Source organism: Zalophus californianus, chromosome 2, assembly GCF_009762305.2.
Source record: "Zalophus californianus isolate mZalCal1 chromosome 2, mZalCal1.pri.v2, whole genome shotgun sequence".
Taxonomy (NCBI): domain Eukaryota; kingdom Metazoa; phylum Chordata; class Mammalia; order Carnivora; family Otariidae; genus Zalophus; species Zalophus californianus.
In genome coordinates this window covers 166,555,688-166,575,342 of record NC_045596.1, presented here as the reverse complement: position 1 = coordinate 166,575,342, position 19,655 = coordinate 166,555,688, and the positions used below count along the sequence as shown (strand labels likewise).

The 19,655-nt window shown below is 34.1% G+C and overlaps 1 protein-coding gene across 4 annotated transcripts in view; it reads right to left on the bottom strand.

Moving 5' to 3' along the window:
- LOC113924922 (A disintegrin and metallopeptidase domain 3-like) overlaps window positions 1-19,655 on the bottom strand; it is a 161,183-nt gene that overhangs the window by 62,860 nt on the left and 78,668 nt on the right. For all 4 annotated transcript variants that reach the window (XM_027599276.2, XM_027599277.2, XM_027599278.2 and 1 more), the window contains exon 12: window positions 11,842-12,028. In XM_027599276.2, the coding sequence (XP_027455077.2) occupies window positions 11,842-12,028 (187 nt within the window). The remainder of the gene's footprint in view (window positions 1-11,841; window positions 12,029-19,655) is intronic.

The following is a 19,655-nucleotide window of genomic DNA, read 5'->3' as shown; positions in this document are numbered from 1 at the left end:
TTCTGGTTTATATTTCTATGCATATATTTCTGTTAAGGCATTCTGTTTATTTCCTTTATTCATAAGCATTTTTATATTAATTATATTAACCCTTGGCCACTAATATATGTTTACTATGTTTTATAATTTGTCATTGACAACTGACTTTTGTTTTGGTGCATTTTGGGTTTGTTTGTTTGTTTGGGTAAATTTTAGATATTGTGAGATTGTGAAATGGTAGAACTATCTGAGAACTATCATCTTTTTTCGTGGTTTGTTCTTGAGTTTATGGATAAAACTTTCTTCCACCCTAACCCCAGTAAATATGTGAGTAAAATGTCTGTGTTAGGTTTGAGTGGTGTGTTGTGAAGGAAGCTATAATGATGTAACTCTTTCCCAAAACAGAAGTTAAATTTATCAGTTGCTTCAATAGAATAATGATTTACTCTTGATCTTTTGTAATACCTGGATTGTTATATAAATATGCTATATAAAATTAGATACAATGTCAATACCTTTAATTACATTAACTGCATATACTAAAGTTTATTTAAAAATGTTATTATTGGGTGCCTGGGTGGCTCAGTCAGTTAATCATCTGCCTTTGGCTCAGGTCATGATCCCAGGGTCCTGGGATGGAGTCCCCGCATTGGGCTCCCTGCTCAGTGGGGAGCCTGCTTCTCCCTCTGCCTCTGCCTACCTCTCCTCCTGTTTATGCCTGTTCTCTCTCGCTATCTCTCTGTGTCAAATAAATAAATAAAATTAAAAAAATGTTATTATATAATTTTTAATATTTACAGGAGTTGGGCATTTTTCCATTTTCAAGTTTCATTATTAAAAATAATGTATTATGCTTCATAATAGAAAGATTTTAATAAAAATTATCAAGAGTATTTAGTAAAGACAGAAGATTGAACACACACTAAATATTAATATTGGGAGGGAAAAAAAATCAATGACATGAAAGGGAAAGCCTCCAAAGGCTAGAATCAAAGACAAAGCCTATAGTGAAGAGCATTTTCTGACAATATTCAATGTATACTGGAAAGCTACACTAAATGCTGAGCTTAGAAATTGATGTTCAATGAATCGCGGTTTAAAAATGGATCCCACGGGGCGCCTGGGTGGCTCAGTCATTAAGCGTCTGCCTTCGGCTCAGGTCATGATCCCAGGGTCCTGGGATCGAGCCCCACATTGGGTTCCCTGCTCCACGGGAAGCCTGCTTCTCCCTCTCCCACTCCCCCTGCTTGTGTTCCTTCTCTCACTGTGTCTCTCTCTGTCAAATAAATAAAATCTTCAGAAAAGTTTTTTTTAAAAAAAATGGATCCCACTAAGGGACTGGATGTGAAAACTTTAAAAATAGGTAACTGTTAGGGACTCTGGGTGGCTCAGTCGGTTAAATGGCTGCCTTCAGCTCAGGTCATGATGTCAGATCCCTGAGACGGAATCCCGCATCAGTCTCCCTGCTCTGTAGGGAGCCTGCTTCTCCTTCCCCCCTGCTTGTGCTCTCTAGCTCTCTCTCTCTGTCTCTCAAATAAATAAAATCTTAAAAAGAAATAAAATAGGTAACTGTGGTATGCCATTGAGAAACTAGAGAAATCAAAAAGGATATATTTTTTACTTCTAGTTGTCCAAACTTTTATCAAATGTCTCTTCAATATTTAATATCATAATTTTTGTCTCTTTGTTAATTTTGATATATGTTGAAAAGTACTGAAATGTTTCTCTACTTCTGGAATAAACTCCAAAATTTTATTCTTTTTTCAGATATTCACTGGGATTATTTGATCATTTAATTTAGACAATTTCGCAGGTATTTTCCAAAATATGGATCATTCAAAGTAATGTTAAACTGGTTATCAGAGGAATCAACTTTCATGATTTAATTCTATTTCTATATGCCTGCAAAAGACACTGGAAATGGATTTTTTAAACGGTACACAATTTACAATAACATTCAGAAATACGAAATATTTAGGTTTTAATTTGAGACATCTAACTAAATGGAATGATATACAATGTTCATAGTTTGAAAATCACATTATGAATACATTAATTCCCCACAAATTCATGTATAGATCCAAAAAAAATAAATCTCAATCAAAATTTTGCTAAGTTTTCTTTTATTTTTTATTTTTTAGGGGATATGGGTAGAAATGGAAAAATGATTCCAAATTTTACACAGAAATACAAGACCTAAAAATCACCAAATCTATCTTCGAAAAAAGTATGAAATATGAAGATACAATTTACTTAATTTTGTGAATCAGGGTAAGAAGGGATGGTACTGGTATAAGGATACATGTATGGATCAATAAAACACTAAGTATGCGAACTCTTTTTCAATAAAGGTAGCATAGTAATTCAATGGGAAAAAAGATAGTTTTCCAACAAATGGGGCTAGAGATATTAGATATACATATAGAGAAAAAATATGCCCTAATACTTAACCAACAAAAATTACTCAAAATGTATCATAGGCATACACATCAAAGCTAAAATCAGTAAACTTCTAAAAGAAAACTTATGAGAAAGTTTCACAATCTTGGGATTGATAAGACACAAAGTACAAACCATGCCACATATTGGGAGAAAATCTGACAAAAGATTTGCATATAGTTTATATTAAGAATTCCTATAACTATATAATAAAAAAAACAATCCCATCAAAATATGTAAAATATGTGAACATTCAAAAAGGAGACATAGAAATATGAATGTTGCACAATCATATGAGACACTGTCTAGTATGATTAGTCATCAGGGAAATACAAATTAAAACTACAGTGAAATACAAGCACACATTGAAATTACTAAAATGAAAGAGACTGGCAGTAACAAAAGTTGGTAAGAATAAGGAACAACTGCCTCTCATACATAGATGGCTGGAATGTAAAATATTACAAGGATTTTAAAATGCAGATTGATGTTTTGTTACAAATTTAATAGTACAATTAACATATGACCCAGTAATTCTATTCCTAAAAACAGAAAAAAAAGACATGTTCTTTAGAAGCATTTTTCATACTTGAAACCAAAAACAACCTAAATGTTCATTAATAATTCCATGAACAAACAATATTATATTCATACAAAGAAATACTACTCCACAATAAATACCAATGAACTACAGATATGTTCAATCATGTAGTTGCAGTTGAATATCAAAAATATAAGCAAAAAATCTACAATCAAAAAGGATCCGAAACCTATGATTTATTCATGTGAATTTCAGTAGTGGGCAAAAATAATGTGTTGTGACAGGATTAGAAGTTTCAGAAACTAATGGGATTGACTGCTCCAAGTCAATGGAGTTACGGGAGAACTGTCTATGGTAATGTAAATATTTTAATACTTCTTTTATCCACATCTAATTAAGTATAACATAAGTCAAATTAAAAGACAAAACAAAACTCAGCAAGCCAAAAAGAAAACAATATAAATAAATATAATGAAGACTACCTAGACACATCCTAAATTTTGTGCTGAAACAAAAGACAAAGTCACAATGCCTATGGATCATCTGGCCAGGTGTGGAGCTAACTTGGTTGCTGGTTTTCAGTGATAATGGGGACAAATGGTCTTTGACCATCATTGTTGAGATTCCTGATAAGTTCCATCAGTGGGGTTGGTGGTCTTGTAATATTAAGGAAAGCTTATTGTGGTGGTTATTCACTCACCTACACTATCAAGAAAATAAAACTACTTTCCTTCTGCCATAGCCATAAATATAGATAGAAAAATCCCTGGTGATCAAGAGCAGTTAGTCATTCTAACATTTATTGAGACATGTTCTTAATTCATGGAAAGGGAAGAAATTAGATATTTAGGCAAAAGCCTAATGAAATCCTAAAACTTAGACTCATCTGACTAATATATTAGGGATCAATGCAGATTTTTCTGGATTTGAAGACTAGGAAGTCACTTGGTCACTTAAAAACAAGCATCATGCTCTAAGCATCATTTGTCAGTGACCACTCCGGTTAATGATATAGACATGGAGAAAGAGAATGTAAAGACTCACTGCAGCTTATTGCAGTAGGTCTTGTTAAAAGATAAACTGAGCAAAAATCAATTCAAACTGGGCAGCATCTAGTCTAGCCAAAGAAAGATCTGCGAAGCTATACAAAATGAAAAATTTTTATAGGCAGAAGGGACCAGGAACAAGGAAGTTATACTGGCAAATAAGCTTGTTTGTTATTGCAGTTACATTCCTTTAGGGGACATCAGGGGTCTATCAGGCAATAGCTAGTAGTGATCGGGTGATTCCTGACTTGGCTGATTTAAGATTCTATTTCTGGGAGAGTTAAAACCATTTAAGTCTTGGTTTGGTCAACATGGGGCTTACCCCAGTGACTCCATTATGGGCCTGTTATCTTCTTTTTAACAGTCTTTACAGCTATAATAAAACAATGGCCTAACCAAAATAAATTCCCATTTTCCAATAGATGCTCTTAAAATCCCGTGAGGCAAGCAACCATTTTTCTTTAGTCCACTGTGACTCCATCTTAGGTTTTTAATGAAGACTAAGAGTGTCCAGATGATGAAATAGGCATGCAAATCAGATCAATCAGTTCATACAAACAGTGCAACTAGGCTATCAGAAACAACTGAATCTCCTCTTGTGTCTCAGGAATAATCTCTGAAAAACCATTCAGGAACTGGGCAATAAAATACTCTGAATAAACACTTTTGCAAAAGGTAGACAAAATTCCCTGCAAGCCAAGGGCCAGAAAAAGAAAACCAATAGTTCAAGTCTGAGTCATAAGGCCTTGTAGATCTGAATATTATGCCAGAGAAAATCTAATGAAGAATCTGATGGTGTGTTCTTGGGAGAAATTCTCTCTCACCACTGGGTTACAGAAGATCATCTTCAGAAAGATGAAATGTACTTTTTAAAAAAAGATTTATTTATTTGCGAGAGAGAATTTCTAGCAGACTCCTCACTGAGCGTGGATCCTGACACGAGGCTTCATCCCATGATCCTGAGATCATGACCTGAGCTGAAATCAAGAGTTGGACACTTAACCCACTGAGCCACCCAGGTGTCCCAAAATGTATTCATAAAAGATAAATTTTAAAAGGTAAGTAGACAACCAAGAGTTAAATACCAGTGGAACACACACTCAAGACAGGAAGTATAGTCTTTAAATATGGTAAATTCTGGGGTGCCTAGCTGGCTCAGTTGGTGGAGAAGGGGTAGAGAATATAGATTACCTCCTACAGGTCCCTTCTGGTATTTATGTTTCTCCTACATTAATATTCAGTCTCCTAAGAACTGGACCTTGAACTTGCATCAGCAAATGCTGCTGAGATTGCAACAAATGTCTTGACAGCAATGATTTCTCCCAAAATAGACCAATTTCTCCCTATCTAGGCTTGGTATGATAGCCAAATTATTGTTTTCAGAAAACTGCAGGCTGCTTGGCAGGAAATAGTTAAAATGCATTCAAGGAGTTTGCCTATCAAAAGAAACACAGAATTGACACAGTCTTGTATTCATTTCCTATTTCTGCTGTAAAAAAAAACTTACCATACTTAGTGGCTTAAAACTATGTACATGCATTATTTTTTAGTTCTGGAGATCAAAAGTCCAAAAGGGGTCTTACTGGACTAAGATCAAGATGTTGAAAGCTGTGCATTCTCTGGAAGCTCTAGAGAAAATCTGTTTCCCTACCTTTTCCCGCTTCTAGAGGCCACCTGCATTCCTTGGCTTATGGAAACTTCACCTTCAAAATCAGCAGTACAGCATCTTCAAATATCATTTTCCCATGTCCTCTGACTCTGACCTGCCCCTTGTCATTATTACATTGGATCTGCTTAGATGATAATAGAGGATACCTAACACGCTCAAAGTCCTCAGCTTGATCATATATTCAAAGTCCCTTTTGCCATGTAAGGCAAAATTACAGATGGATTGCATACCTAAACATAAACTAGAAAAAATTCCAAATATATTTTGAGGAATACATGTGAACATTTGTGTGTGTTGCTCTATATGCTATAAAATGCAAATGTCACAACTGTTCTTTCTGGCTTATCCACAAAAGTAACACACCATCATTTCCAGAGATCCTAATGATCAAAGAGGTGGGCCCTATTCAGTGTGGCAAGATACTTTATAAGGGCAGGATTACCTGCAGAAAAGGATCACTGGGACAATGATGGGTATTGGTTACCAATGGTGGGACTTGGGTAAAGCAGGTAAGCGACCTAGTAACACAAATTTTAAAGAAGGCACACACTCGCAGGTCATGTATTGCTGACTCTGCGTGTTTTGTGGAAGTGATGGTTCCAATGGGCTACCTAGGGGTCTCCCTAGGGACAAGGTTAGAACATGGAGAGGAAAGGTGGCAAAGCTAGCAGCCTGAGGCTCCAAAGAAGACAGGGAAATATATCAGTAGGGTCTGAAATTCCCCAAATAAATGGATCATTCAAAATCTGAAGGTGCTAACCAGTGAAAAAGAGACTGGAGCAAATCAGGGACTTCTGGTTTCAGCTCTGACATGTAAAGAGCTTGGAAGTATCACTCCCACCTTAACTAAAGAAAAAGAACAGAACAAAGGCAATTGAATAGGGAATGAACTTTTGAGTAAATGTTGCTGGAATAATTGGATGTGCATATGTCAAAAAAAAATTTAGACACAAACTTTATCTTTTCTGTAAAAATCAACCCAAAATGGATCAGAGAAATGAAAGTGTGGGAGAAGGGAAGGTGGGTTGAATAAGTGAAACACAGGGGATTTTTAGGGTGGTGAAACTATTTTACATGACGCTATAATAGTGAATACATGTCATTATAAATTTTATGAAAATCCTCAAAATTGTATAACAAAAAGTGAACTATTGAATTTAGTCAATCATAATGTATCAATACTGGCTCATCCATTATAACGAATGTACAACACTAACATTAGATGCTTATAATAGAAAAACTGTGTGCTGGAATTGGGGTAGTGGGTGGGGTGGTTATATAGAGCTCACTGTATTATTTGCTCAATTTTGCCATAAATCTATCATCAACTTTTTAAAAAATCATCAACTATTTTTTTAAAAAGTAGATTGAAATTTTACAACAGGTAACACCTTCTGAAAATTTATGTTTGAGCTTATTAAACACTGGAACTAACCTGGCTATTGTTTTTTATGCCTTTTGTGTATTTTTGTTCTTGTGTTAGTTTTTATCACTTGATAAATTTTTTCTTGGTTCTCAACATGATACACATTCATAGCTTCTATAATGATTGGGTAAAGTAAGAACTGCCTATACTCCTAAAGTATCTCGAAGTTGTAGAATGTCACATGTAAGGAAAAAATAAAGTACTGTCTGGGGCTGGGGTAAGTCATGAGTAATTAGAGGCTTGCATTATACCACTGAAATATAAACAAGAATTAGAAACCATTGTTCCCAGACTGAACAACAAATTAACAATAATTAAAATATTTTTTCCGGGATGCCTGGGTGGCTCAGTCAATTAAGCGTCTGCCTTAGGCTTAGGTCATGAACCCAGGGTCCTGGGATGGAGTCCCACATCGGGCTCCTTGTTCAGCGGGGATCCTGTTTCTCCCTCTGTCTGCTGCTCCCCGTGCTTGTGCGCACTCTTTCTGACAAATAACTAAATAATCTTTTCAAAAAATAAATAAAATAAAATATTTTTTCCACTAATAGCTTTTGGCATAGAGTATAGCTACTACTTTGTATACCATTGTGGGAAGTTGACCAAATTCATTTTAATTTCATCAGGCAATGCTTAGAGCATAGTTTTACTGTCCTGGACTCCCACAGTTATGTGTCTTCTCTGGATTATACTAATTCTTGTAAAATGTGACATACTATTGAGTGTGTAGATATTCTGTCACAATCATAACGTTTTTATAATGGCCTGCACTGAAAAACTTTATTGCTTTATGCTGCATGCTATTTAATTTAAACATATGATTAAAGACAGACTTTACAATTCAAATAATATTCTTGATATGTCACTATATGAGTCACCAAAAAAAAAGCAACTAAGTTTCATTGGGGGTAGGTGGAGTTCAGCAACAAGATCAATTAAAGCAGTCCAGGATAATTGAGGAAAAAAGCCTTGTCATTGGGCCTTACATCTGATTTAAATCTCATGAAATTGCAGGCATCTCTGACCATACACAGCTGATTTCATCTTCTGGCCCTGAATTTCCTTTGATATCCACTGGCTCATTGGAACCAAAGAACTTTACTCTGTAGTTAAGTGAAATAAATGTATGATTCTGATATTCCCATTAAAAGTTCTTTATGAAAAAATCCTATTTAATTGGGTGGGAAAACCCCCAAATTTCCTTCATAAACAGACTGGCCTCTGACACTGGTAAACCCCACAAACAGGAGACTGTTCACCCCATAAGAAACATATATCACCAGCCCACCTACTGCTTCACCTGAACTACTAGATCATTGGGGTCCTCCCTACAAGACCTGTCTCATGCCAAGAAAACTTGGTTTACTGGAGAAACAGCATACCTCTAAGCCTTCTACCACACTACTGATAAATTGCTGATAATTTACAGAAGTGAATGCTGATGAAATAGCCAAAAAATGTATGAAAGACAGGCACAGATCATTCAAGAATAAGAAAACCCAAAGTAGGTAAGATATCTTCAATTCAAAGAAATACATACACATATACCTCAGGACATAGCACTTTCACATATTGGGGAAGAGCCTAGAGCAATGCAGGCACATGTTCAGCAGGAAATATTTGCAAAAAGAAAGCCTTAACTGCAAGAGTCTTAATAATAAAACTTATATTTTCACTGACATAGATCAATAAATAAACTATACTATTCATAAAATTAACACTAAAAGCAATGAAAACATTTGGATTATAGCTATATTAAAAATAGATGAGCTTTGCAAGTATAATATTGAATGAAAGTCCAAGTTACCAAACGATAGAAACCATATGATTGCAATATAAAGGTAGAAAACAGTCAACCAAAGCATATTGCATAAGGATGCAAAAAATAGAGGTAAACTATCTTGAAGAGTAAAGCACTGAAATGATCATCATTAAATTGTAAATGATGATTGGAAGGAAGGGGCATGTAATCGAGAAGAGACATGCAAAGAGCTCCTTTGGTAGAGGTAAGGTTTGTTTTGACCTCAGTGTAAATTATTCAGGTGCTTGTTAAGTATCTATTTGTTACACTCTTCATTCATATTTCATGTGTATTATATATCAAAATGAAATGATGAGTATGACATAAATATTTTTTTAAACAAAAGTGGGCAGTGAACTGTCCTATCAAGATAACATATATAAAGAGAATATATAAAGTATATTTTAAGTATATATTTAGGTATATTTTAAGGAATAGAATATAATTCAAAAGGACATTATTTCAGAAGGAAATTTTACATGCAAAAAATAACCCCTTAATAAACAAAAGGAATGGTAGGTAAAATAAAGCAACTACCTTCTGAATAAAATCTTTGGAGTACTTTCCAGTGTAAAGAATAAAGATGACAGAAATTAAATATTTTACAAAAACATCATGTAAGTTAATTGTGTTGGAAATCCTGTTATTTTGGGGAAATGTGGCCCAGCTATGGTTAAACCTTAAGTATATATGGTAAAATGCAAGGATAATCACTAAAGGGAGATTGAAAGTACATATCTACTGAATCACTCACAGAAATAGTGGAAGAAAGAAAAACAAAACATACAGATCAAAAGAAAAAATTCAATTGAGCGCTGTGAATTGTGTCAGACTGATGAATCACAGATCTGTACCCCTGGAACAAATAATACATTATATGTTAATAAAAAAAAAAAGAAAAACAAATGTGGCAAAGTGAACATAAGAAATATAAAAATTTTGAGACAACTAAAGTTATAGATAATATGTAGTCTAGAGGACCATAAGAAGTCATAATAGCCAGGGGTGCCTAAGTGGCTCAGTTGGTTAAGTGTCCAACTCAGTTTCGGCTGGGATCATGATCTCAGGGTTGTGAGATCCAGCCCTATGATGGGCTCTGCTAGATGGGCATGGAGCCCCATGGAGGGGGGTGGGAGGGATGGGGTGACTGGGTGATTGACATTGGGGATGGTATGTGCTATGGTGAGTGCTGGTGAATTGTGTTGAATCACAGACTGTTGGATCACAGACCTGTACCTCTGAAAAATATAATACATTATATGTTAATAATAAAAAATAAATAAGGAGCCTGGGTGGCTCAGATGGTTAAGCAACTGCCTTCGGCTCAGGTCATGATTTCCAGGTCCTGGGATGGAGCCTCACGGCGGGCTCCCTGCTCAGCAGGGAGTCTTCTACTTCTCCCTCTTCCTCTGCCTCTCCCCACGGCTCCTGCTCTAGCTCTCTGTCCCAAATGAATAAATAAAAAATTAAAAATTAAAATAATATAAATAGATAAATAAATAAATAAATAAATAAATATTCTCTCTCTCCCTCCCCCTCGATCCCTCTCCACCCTCTCAACAAAAAAAGTCATAACAGGTAAATGTAATGAGGTATCTTGGAGATGATCCTGGACAGAAAGATGCAATTAGATAAAAACAAATGAAATCTGAATAAATTATGGACTCTAGTTAATTAAAACAACAAGCAAAAAGTCATAATAATGTTTGTGGGGATAATCTTATAAATCAAAGACAGAGTGAATAATAAATTAAAACCCAATGAAAATATTGAACTTAAAAGTACAGAAAAACTAAATGTAAATAGAAAAATATTAGGGAAATACGAATTAAAGAAAACCAGTGTGTGCACAGATACAGATGTATGCCAGACCAGATAGACTAAAACAGAAAGCAACATGAGAGAAAAACAGATTCAGTATTTAAAGGTAAATGTTAAATTTCTAGGAAGATATAAAAATTGTAAATATGTTTGCGCCATATAAAAACCTTCAAAATATACAAAGCATGAACTGAGTAAATTATAATGAGAATTAGGCAAATACAACTGTATAGTTGGAGGTATCAATATTATTTCTTAAGTACTGAGAGTTTAAGCAAACAAAACTAATAAGAATATAATGGAACACTACACCAAAACAAATTATGTAATATATGGTGATTAACATAACAATTAAAAAATTAAAAAAATGAAATAAAATAAAATAAGTATAAAAAAAATCTTTAAAAAAAAACTAATAAGAATATAGAATATTTGAGTCATTAACCTAGAAATTATAATGAAATCAAGTTATATAGAATTTTGTTCCTAACAGTTTACATTTTCTCAAGCAAATATGAAATACTCAAAATTATCACTATTAATAATTATATGAAAGAGGTTATAACAAAATTCAATGATTAGCCATCTTACCAAACACAAATTAAAAAAAGTAATAGCAAAAAGCTAAATATAACAACAACACATCAAGGACTATTATTAATCAAATTCTGTGAAGTTGAATTCAAATAAATAAAAGTCCCACAGTTGCAAAAATGGAAATTAGGATTTGAGGAGGTAAACAATACACATGTAATAACTTAGTGAACCAATGCAGTCACTTTGGAGGAGTTCAGGAGATGACTGAGGTAATGGTAATAATATCGACATTAACCATCTTTATAATACAGAAAAGTGGGTATTGCTATTAATGGTTACACAATGAAGAAAATCTACCTCTTTAATCCATGCTACACTTACCCTTTACTTAAACTCTTCAAATGCTTTAAATTCAGGATGAGTCCATTATCACATGGCCCAATATCTCCTTTAGATATTTGATAAATGGTGCAGCATTTGGGGAAAAAAAAAAGTCTTTCTGTTTTATAACACATCTATATTTATAAGGCTACACAAGAAACACAAAGAAAAATCTTTAGATAAGCTATTATGTTTGTCACTAACCTCTGTACCACCACAATCACATTGTTCTGGTGGTTCCAAAATTCCATTGCCACAAAGTGAATTTCTTCCTTGGTAAACCACTTTTGAAACTATTTGATTGTGAAGACATTCAAATTCAGGCTGTGAAATCATACGTTTAAATTCATCCATGCTGCAACTGCTAAAAAACTTTACACCATGGGAACGTCTAAAAATAAATTATATTCTTCAGATAAATGGAATAATATCAGTTTCAAAGAAACCCTCTTCAATAGAATACTATGATTTTGTAGTACAGGAAGATTTCATGAAAACAGTCAGAAAAGTGGTTGATTCTAAGAAGCTAGAGTCTAAATTGGACTACAAACCTGTGTAACTTACTGGAAGGTTTTTGATGGCTGCATGACAGATACCAGGCTTAATGTAAAAATAAAGTTAAGGAAAATAATGTATATATTGGCAATGATCTCATTAAATACATATGAATAAAAATAAGTATGAATAACATTGTAAAATTAGTAATTCAGTAATTCTACTTTTAAGATTGGTATAGAAGAAATTTGTATGTTTGTTAATGTTGAGTTTATTGCAGCAAAAGTTATAAGACTGTGTTAAAGCTTTTTGTATTTGCTGTGTAAGCATTTTGTAAAACATTGAAAATAGTTTGAAATAGTACAAGAGAGCATTTCTTATGACTTATTTTATATCATTTGTTTTCCTCATCCTAAAGAGTTGAATAAAATCTGTTTGATTCAGTTCTCCAACAACAACAAAAAAAGAATACTATGAATTCTGTACACTTCATTTACAAAAGAGCCAAGAAGGAGGGGAGAACTCTTTTTTTCCCCCTTTAGTTTTTATTTAAATACCAGTTAGTTAACATATAGTGTCTTATTAGTTTCATGTGCTTTTTTCCTGATGCAAGTCATAAATGAAAGCAATAAGTCTATTTGTATTGTAATTCTATATAATAGACATCTAGCACGTAAAGGAAGTTAAAATGATATGAGTTAGAATATATTAAAACTCTTAACAGTGGTTCACACACAGAAAGCTCTCTTTAAATATATCTTATTATTTTCATTATGATTGTCAACATAATTATTATAATAAGAAGTAATAGTTATGAGAAAATGAAACATATTAGGGAATTTATGTAAACTGAAGGAATAAAAGACTGATTATGCTAATGAAAAATCAGGGTTATTTATTCTTTGGTATCAAAATCTATCAATTAAAATATATCAACACTGAGTATATAAAATCTGTAAGTCTGAGATTCTTTTTTATTTTATATTTGCACATTTCTAAGTGTACTACTTCATGGGCTTTTGTTTAATTTTGTAGCAATCTAAATAAATCTTAGAGAAATGATACAATATAGTTCAAAGGATAAATGTTTCCTGAAACAGTTAAGAATAATTGCCAAAAACAATATTAATAACTCAAAATATTTTAATGTATAATTCTTACATAGAACTAAATTCTCCTTAAGCAGAACCTTCAAAATCAGAAAATAGTGATACATTACTAATATCTAAGCCTCAAATTCCATTCAAATTTCCCCTTTATCACAATATTGGCACTTTATAGCAATAGGATCCAGTTCAGAATCAACCATTTAATTCTCAATATCTAAGTTTGTTGTTTAGTTATCTATTATCTACATTTGTTCTTGAATTTCATGACTTTGAAAAGTTTTATGATTATAGGCTGATTATTTGCTAGAATAATCCTTTTCTTCAATTTGGGATTTAGGATTATAAAATGTTCTCTCATAACTACACTGAGGTTATGCATCTTGGCAACATTATTACAGAACCATTGCTTAGTCTGTTTTCATTGCATACTGACAAATGGCTCACAATTTTAATTTTGAATCATGTTTTCCAATTATACTAACTGGGTTATAATCCATTACTATCATTGTTATTTATGACATTCAAATTGTCCCTGGTTTGGCTATTGTGAGCCACTTCAAACTGGTTTTGGGTCCCTTTGACAAATCTCCATAGTTCTTTGAAAACCTCCCTATATTCTTTTTTTTTTTAAAGATTTTATTTATTCACAAGAGACAGAGACAGAGAGAGAGGCTGAGGGAGAAGCAGGCTCCCCGCTGAGCGGGGAGTCCAGTGCGGGACTCAGTCCCAGGACCCTGGGATCATGACCTGAGCCGAAGGCAGACGCTTAACCATCTGAGCCACCCAGGCTCCCACACCTCCTTATATTCTGACACAAGATGTTCCACACTCATTTGATTTTTCTGCCTTAGCCCTAGACTCAATCATTTCTCCAACGTGCCCCAGTTCCTTTTAGTGGAGAATAGTATTTCTTTTTATTATTTCTTTTTATTGAAGTGTAGTTGACAATAATATATGTTTCACCTGTACAACATAGGTGATTCAACATTTGTATTCATTACAAGGTAATCACCATAATAACTTAATTACCATCTGTCATCATACAAAGTTGTTACATGTTATTAACTATATTTCCTATGCTGTACATTGTACCCCCATGTCTTATTTATTTGATAACTGGAAGTTTGTACTTTTTAATTTCTTTCTGCTATTTTTTTTTCATTCTCCCATCCCCTCCTCTCTGGCAAACACCAGTTTGTTTTCTGTATTTACAGTATATTTCTGTTTGGGTTTGGTTTTTTTAATTTTCTTTGCTTGTTTTGTTTTCTTAGATTCCACATATAAGTGAAATCATGGGTATTTGTCTTTCTCTGACTTATTCACTCAGCATAGTATCCTCTAGGTCCATCTATGTTGCACGAATGGCAAGATCTCATAGTGGGTTTTTTGGCTGATATATGATATATACATGATATATATATAAAATGTTTTCTTACCCATATATCTATCAGTGAATGTTTAGGTTGTTTCTTTATTTTGGCTATTGTAAATAATACTGCAGTGAACATAGGGGTGCATATATCTTTTCAAATTAATGTTTTTATTTTCTTCAGATAAATACCCAGAAGTGGAATTGCAGAATCATATAGTAGGTCCATTTTTAATTTTTGAGAAACCCTCATACTATTTTCCATAGCAGCTACCCCATTTTTCATTCTCACCAACAGTGCATGGAGTTCCCTTTTCTCCAAATCCTCACCAGGATTCATTATTTCTTATTTTTGATAACAGCCATTCTGACAAGTGTGAGGTGATATCTTATTGTGGTTTTGATTTTCATTTCTCTGATGATTAGTGAAGTTGAGCATATCTAATGAGTTTGTTGGTCATCTATATATCTTCTTTGGAGAAATGTCTATTCAGGTCCTCTGTCAATTTTTAATGGAATTATTTGTGTTCTTAGTGTTGAGTTGTATAAGTTCTTTATATATTCTGGATATTAACCTCTTATTAGGTATATCATTTGCAAATACCTTCTCCCATTCAGTAGGTTGCCTTTTCATTTTATTGATGTTTGCCTTCACTGTGCAAAAACTTTTTTAGTTTGATGTAGTCCCATCTGTTTATTTTTGCTTTTGTTGTCCTTTACTGACTAGACAGATCCAAAAAATATTGGTCAGGGCGCCTGGGTGGCTCAGTTGGTTAAGCGACTGCCTTCGGCTCCGGTCATGATCCTGGAGTCCCAGGATCGAGTCACGCATCAGGCTCCCTGCTCAGCAGGGAACCTGCTTCTCCCTCTGACCCTCCCCCCTCTCATGTGCTCTCTCTCTCTCACTCTCTTTCTCAAATAAATAAATAAAATCTTTAAAAATATTGCTCAGACCAATGTCCAAAGCTTACTCCTGTTTTTCTTTGAGAATTTTATAATTTCCATTCTTACATTTAAGTCCTTAAATACATTTTGACTTTATTTTTGTATATGATATAAGAAAGTCCAGTTTCACTGTTTTGCATGTAGTTGTCCAGTCTTCCCAACACCATTTATTGAAGAGACTGTCTTCTCTCATTGTATTTTTTGCCTACTTTGTTGAAGACTAATTGACCATTTAAGTGTGAGTTTATTTCTGAACTCTATTCTGTTCCACTGATTTATGTGTTTGTTTTTGTGCTAACATTGTACTTCTTGTTTGGGTTTGCTTTACTTTGGTTTGGTTTGAGGGGCAAGGATTTTCATCACAGGTTTATTCATAAAGGATTTACACTGGAAACAACTCCAATGTCCATCAAATGAACAGATATACAAATTGTGTTTTTTTTCACACAATAGAATACTAGCCAGCAACAAAAAGGAATGAACTTCTGATGTATACAACAACATTTTGTTGAGCAAGGAAGTCAGACATGAACACTGCCTATTGTGTATATGAATTTCTGGAACAGATGAAACTAATCTAATGTGATAGAAATTGGTGAAGCATTTGCCTTGGGGGGGAGGGTTGACTGGAAAGGTGCACCAGGAATTTTGGGGGTGTTGGGAAGTATTCTTATCCTGATTGGAATGGTATTTGTGAAAATGTGTATGTTGTCAAAAGACATGAAAATGTACAGGTAAAATATGAGCATTTATTTTATGTAAATCAAAACTCAAAAAGTAACCCCCAAGAAAATGCACCACACGTCCTAATTACCAATATTGCACTGTTTTGATCACTATGGTTTTCTAGTAGAGTTTGAAATCAGAGAGTGTGATACTTCCAGTTTTATTTGTTCTCAAGATCACTTTGACTGTTTAGGGTCTTTTGTGGTTCCTTACACATTTAGGATTATTTGTTCTAGCTTTGTGAAAAATGTCATGGGTATTTTGATAGGAATTGCATTGAAACTGTAGATGCAGTAGTATGGACATTTTAACAATATTAACTCTCTCAACCCATGAGCATGGTATATCTTTCCATTTTTTTTGTGTGTTGCCTTCAATTTCTTTCACCAATATCTTTCTTCTATCCTTGAAAGTCTGGCTAAAGGCTTATCAATTTTATCATTTCAAATAACCTACTTTTATAGTTTCCCTTATCTTTTCTAATTTTTAAGTATATATTTCATTTATTTCCACTCATCTTTATTATTTACTTTCTTCTACTACATTTGAATTGATTGACTTGCAATTTATTTCTAGTTTCAAACTGTTGTGGTTGGAAAAGATACTTGATATAATTTAAATCTTCTTAAATTTATTCACACTTGTTTTGTGATCTAACATGATCTATCCTGTAGAATATTCTGTGACCTAACATGATCTATCCTGGAGAATATCTTGGAGAATATTTCATGTGTACTTGAAAAGAATGTGCACTCTGCCAATTTTGGATGGAAAGCTCTGTATATCTATTAAATTCATCTGGTTAATGTGTCATTTAAGGCCAATGTTTCTTTATTGATTTTCTGCCTGGATGATCTATTCATTGATATAAGTAGGGTGTTAAAGTCTCCTACTATTATTTTATTACTATCAATTTCTCCCTTTGTGTCTGCTAATATATACTTCATGTATTTAGGTGCCCCTATATTAAGTTCATAGATACTTACAAGTGTTACATCATCTTGTTGGATTTATTCCTTTATCATCATGTAATGACCTTTTCTTGTCTCTTATAACAGGCTTTGTTTTAAAGTCTATTTTGTCTGATAGAAGTATTGTTACCCCAACTTTCTTTTTATTTCCATCTGCATGGGATATCTTTGTCCATGCTTTCACTTTCATTCTGTGTGTCTTTAGATCTGACATGAGTTTATTGTAGGTATCATATATAGTCTTGTTTTTATTTGTCCATTTAAACACCCTATGTCTTTTGATTGGAGAATTCAGTCTATTTATATATTTAAATTATTGGTAGATATAGACTTACTGCCATTCTATTGATTGTTTTCTTATTGTTTTTGTAGTTCTGTTTCCTTCTTCTCTTGCTGTCTTCTGTTGGTATTTGGTGACCTCCCTTAGTGTTATGTTTAAGTTCCTTTCTCTTTATTTTTTGTCTAACTATTATTGATATTTGTTTTGTGTTTACCATGAGCTTCATATGTAATATCCTATGTATATGGCAGTCTGTTTTAAGTTGATGGTTGCTTAAGTTCAAATGTGTTCCAAAAGTGCTACATTTATACTCCCCCTATGTTTGGTTTTTGATATCATATTTGACATCTTATTTTGTGTATACTTTAACTAATTATTATAGGTAGATGATTATCTACTTTTGTCTTTCAACCTTTGTACTAGTTACATAGGTGGTTGACCTACTGCCTTTACTATATGTTTACCTGTACCAGTGAGATTCATTTCATTCATAATTTTCTTACTTCTAGTTATGGCCTCTTCTATTCAATTGAAAGAACTCCCTTAACATTTTTTGTGTGACCTGTCTGGTGTTGATGAACTCCTCTAGCTTTGCTCGTCTGAGAAACTCCTCATCTCTCCTTAAATTCTGAGTGATAATCTTGATGGGTACTGTATCTTTTACTGTAAGTATTTCTTTCATTAATTTTAATATATCATGCTACTCCCTTCTGGCCTGTAAAGCTTTTGCTGAAAAACCAGCTGATAATCCTATGGGGGTTCCCTTCTACATAACTAGTTGTTTTTCTCTTGCTGTTTTTAAGATTCTCTGTTGATTTTTAAATGTTGACACTGTGATATAATGTGTATTTGCTCTCTTTGGGTCCATCTTATTTGAGACTCTGTGCTTCCTGAACTTGGATCTCCTTCACCAGGTTAGGTACGTTTTCAGACATTATTTCTTCAGATATCTTTCCTGATCCTTTCTCTTTCTCTTCTCCTTCTGGGGCACCTATAATATGAATGCTAGTATGCTTGGTGTTACCCTAGAAGTTCCTTAAAATAACCTCAATTTTTTAAATTCTTTTTTTTTTCTTTTTGCTTCTCTGGGCACTTTTCACTATCCAGTCTTCCATATTGCTTATCCAGTCTTCTGCTTCATTTAATCTGCTGTTGATTACCTCTGGTGTATTTTTTTTATTTCATTATTGCATTTTTCAGCTTGATTGGTTCTTTTTGTATATTGTCTATGTCTTTGTTGAAGTTCTCACTGTGATCATTCTTCTTACAGTTTGGTGACCATCTTTATGACCATTAATTTGAACTTTATCTCCATTTCATTCTTTTTCTCAGGTTTCATCTTGTTCTTTCATTTACAACCTCTGGTGCCTCATTTTGCTTCTTTCTGTGTGTTTCTATGTACTAGGTAGTTTTTTCTTGAGGGAGTGATTTCAAGAAGAAGGTGGTCCTGTAGGGCCCAGTAGTGCAAACCAACCTGGAGACCAAAGCCGAGTGCCCCAAGACTGCCCCCTGTATGGGCTGTGTGCATTCTTCTGTTCTGGCTAGGCTATGACTGCTACAGACTTTCTGGTGAGTGGGGCTGTCTCTCAGTGCACCTATGAGGGACAGCTGCAAGGCACACCAGTGATTAGGGCTGGCCCTCGGCCCACCTGAAAGTCCAGGCCATGACTCTTGCAGGCCAGTCTGTGGCTGGATCCCCAGTTTGGGGCCCTTGAGAGGGGCTCTAGTGCTGGCTGATGGCACCCACTTGATATGGCAGGATGGAGGGTTGCTTGGATGGGGCTCTTGTACTGGCCAAGGGTACATACCAGGAGTGGCAGGGTGGAGGGGCACTGTATTGCACATTTGAAAGTTGCTAAGAGATTAGATCTTAAAAGTTCTTATCACAAGAAAAAAAAAAGACATACGTTATTCTTTATGGTGACAAACGTTAACTAGTTTTCTGTCCCTTTGACTCTTTCCTCTCCTTCTGGGATCCCTATTATGTGAATATTGGTCTGCTTAATTTGTCCAGTAAGCCCCTTATTTATCTTCATTTTTATTATTTTCTTTTTCTTTTTGCTGCTCTGCTTGAGTTCCACTACCCTGTTCTTGAGTTCACTGATCTTTTCTTGTTGTTCATC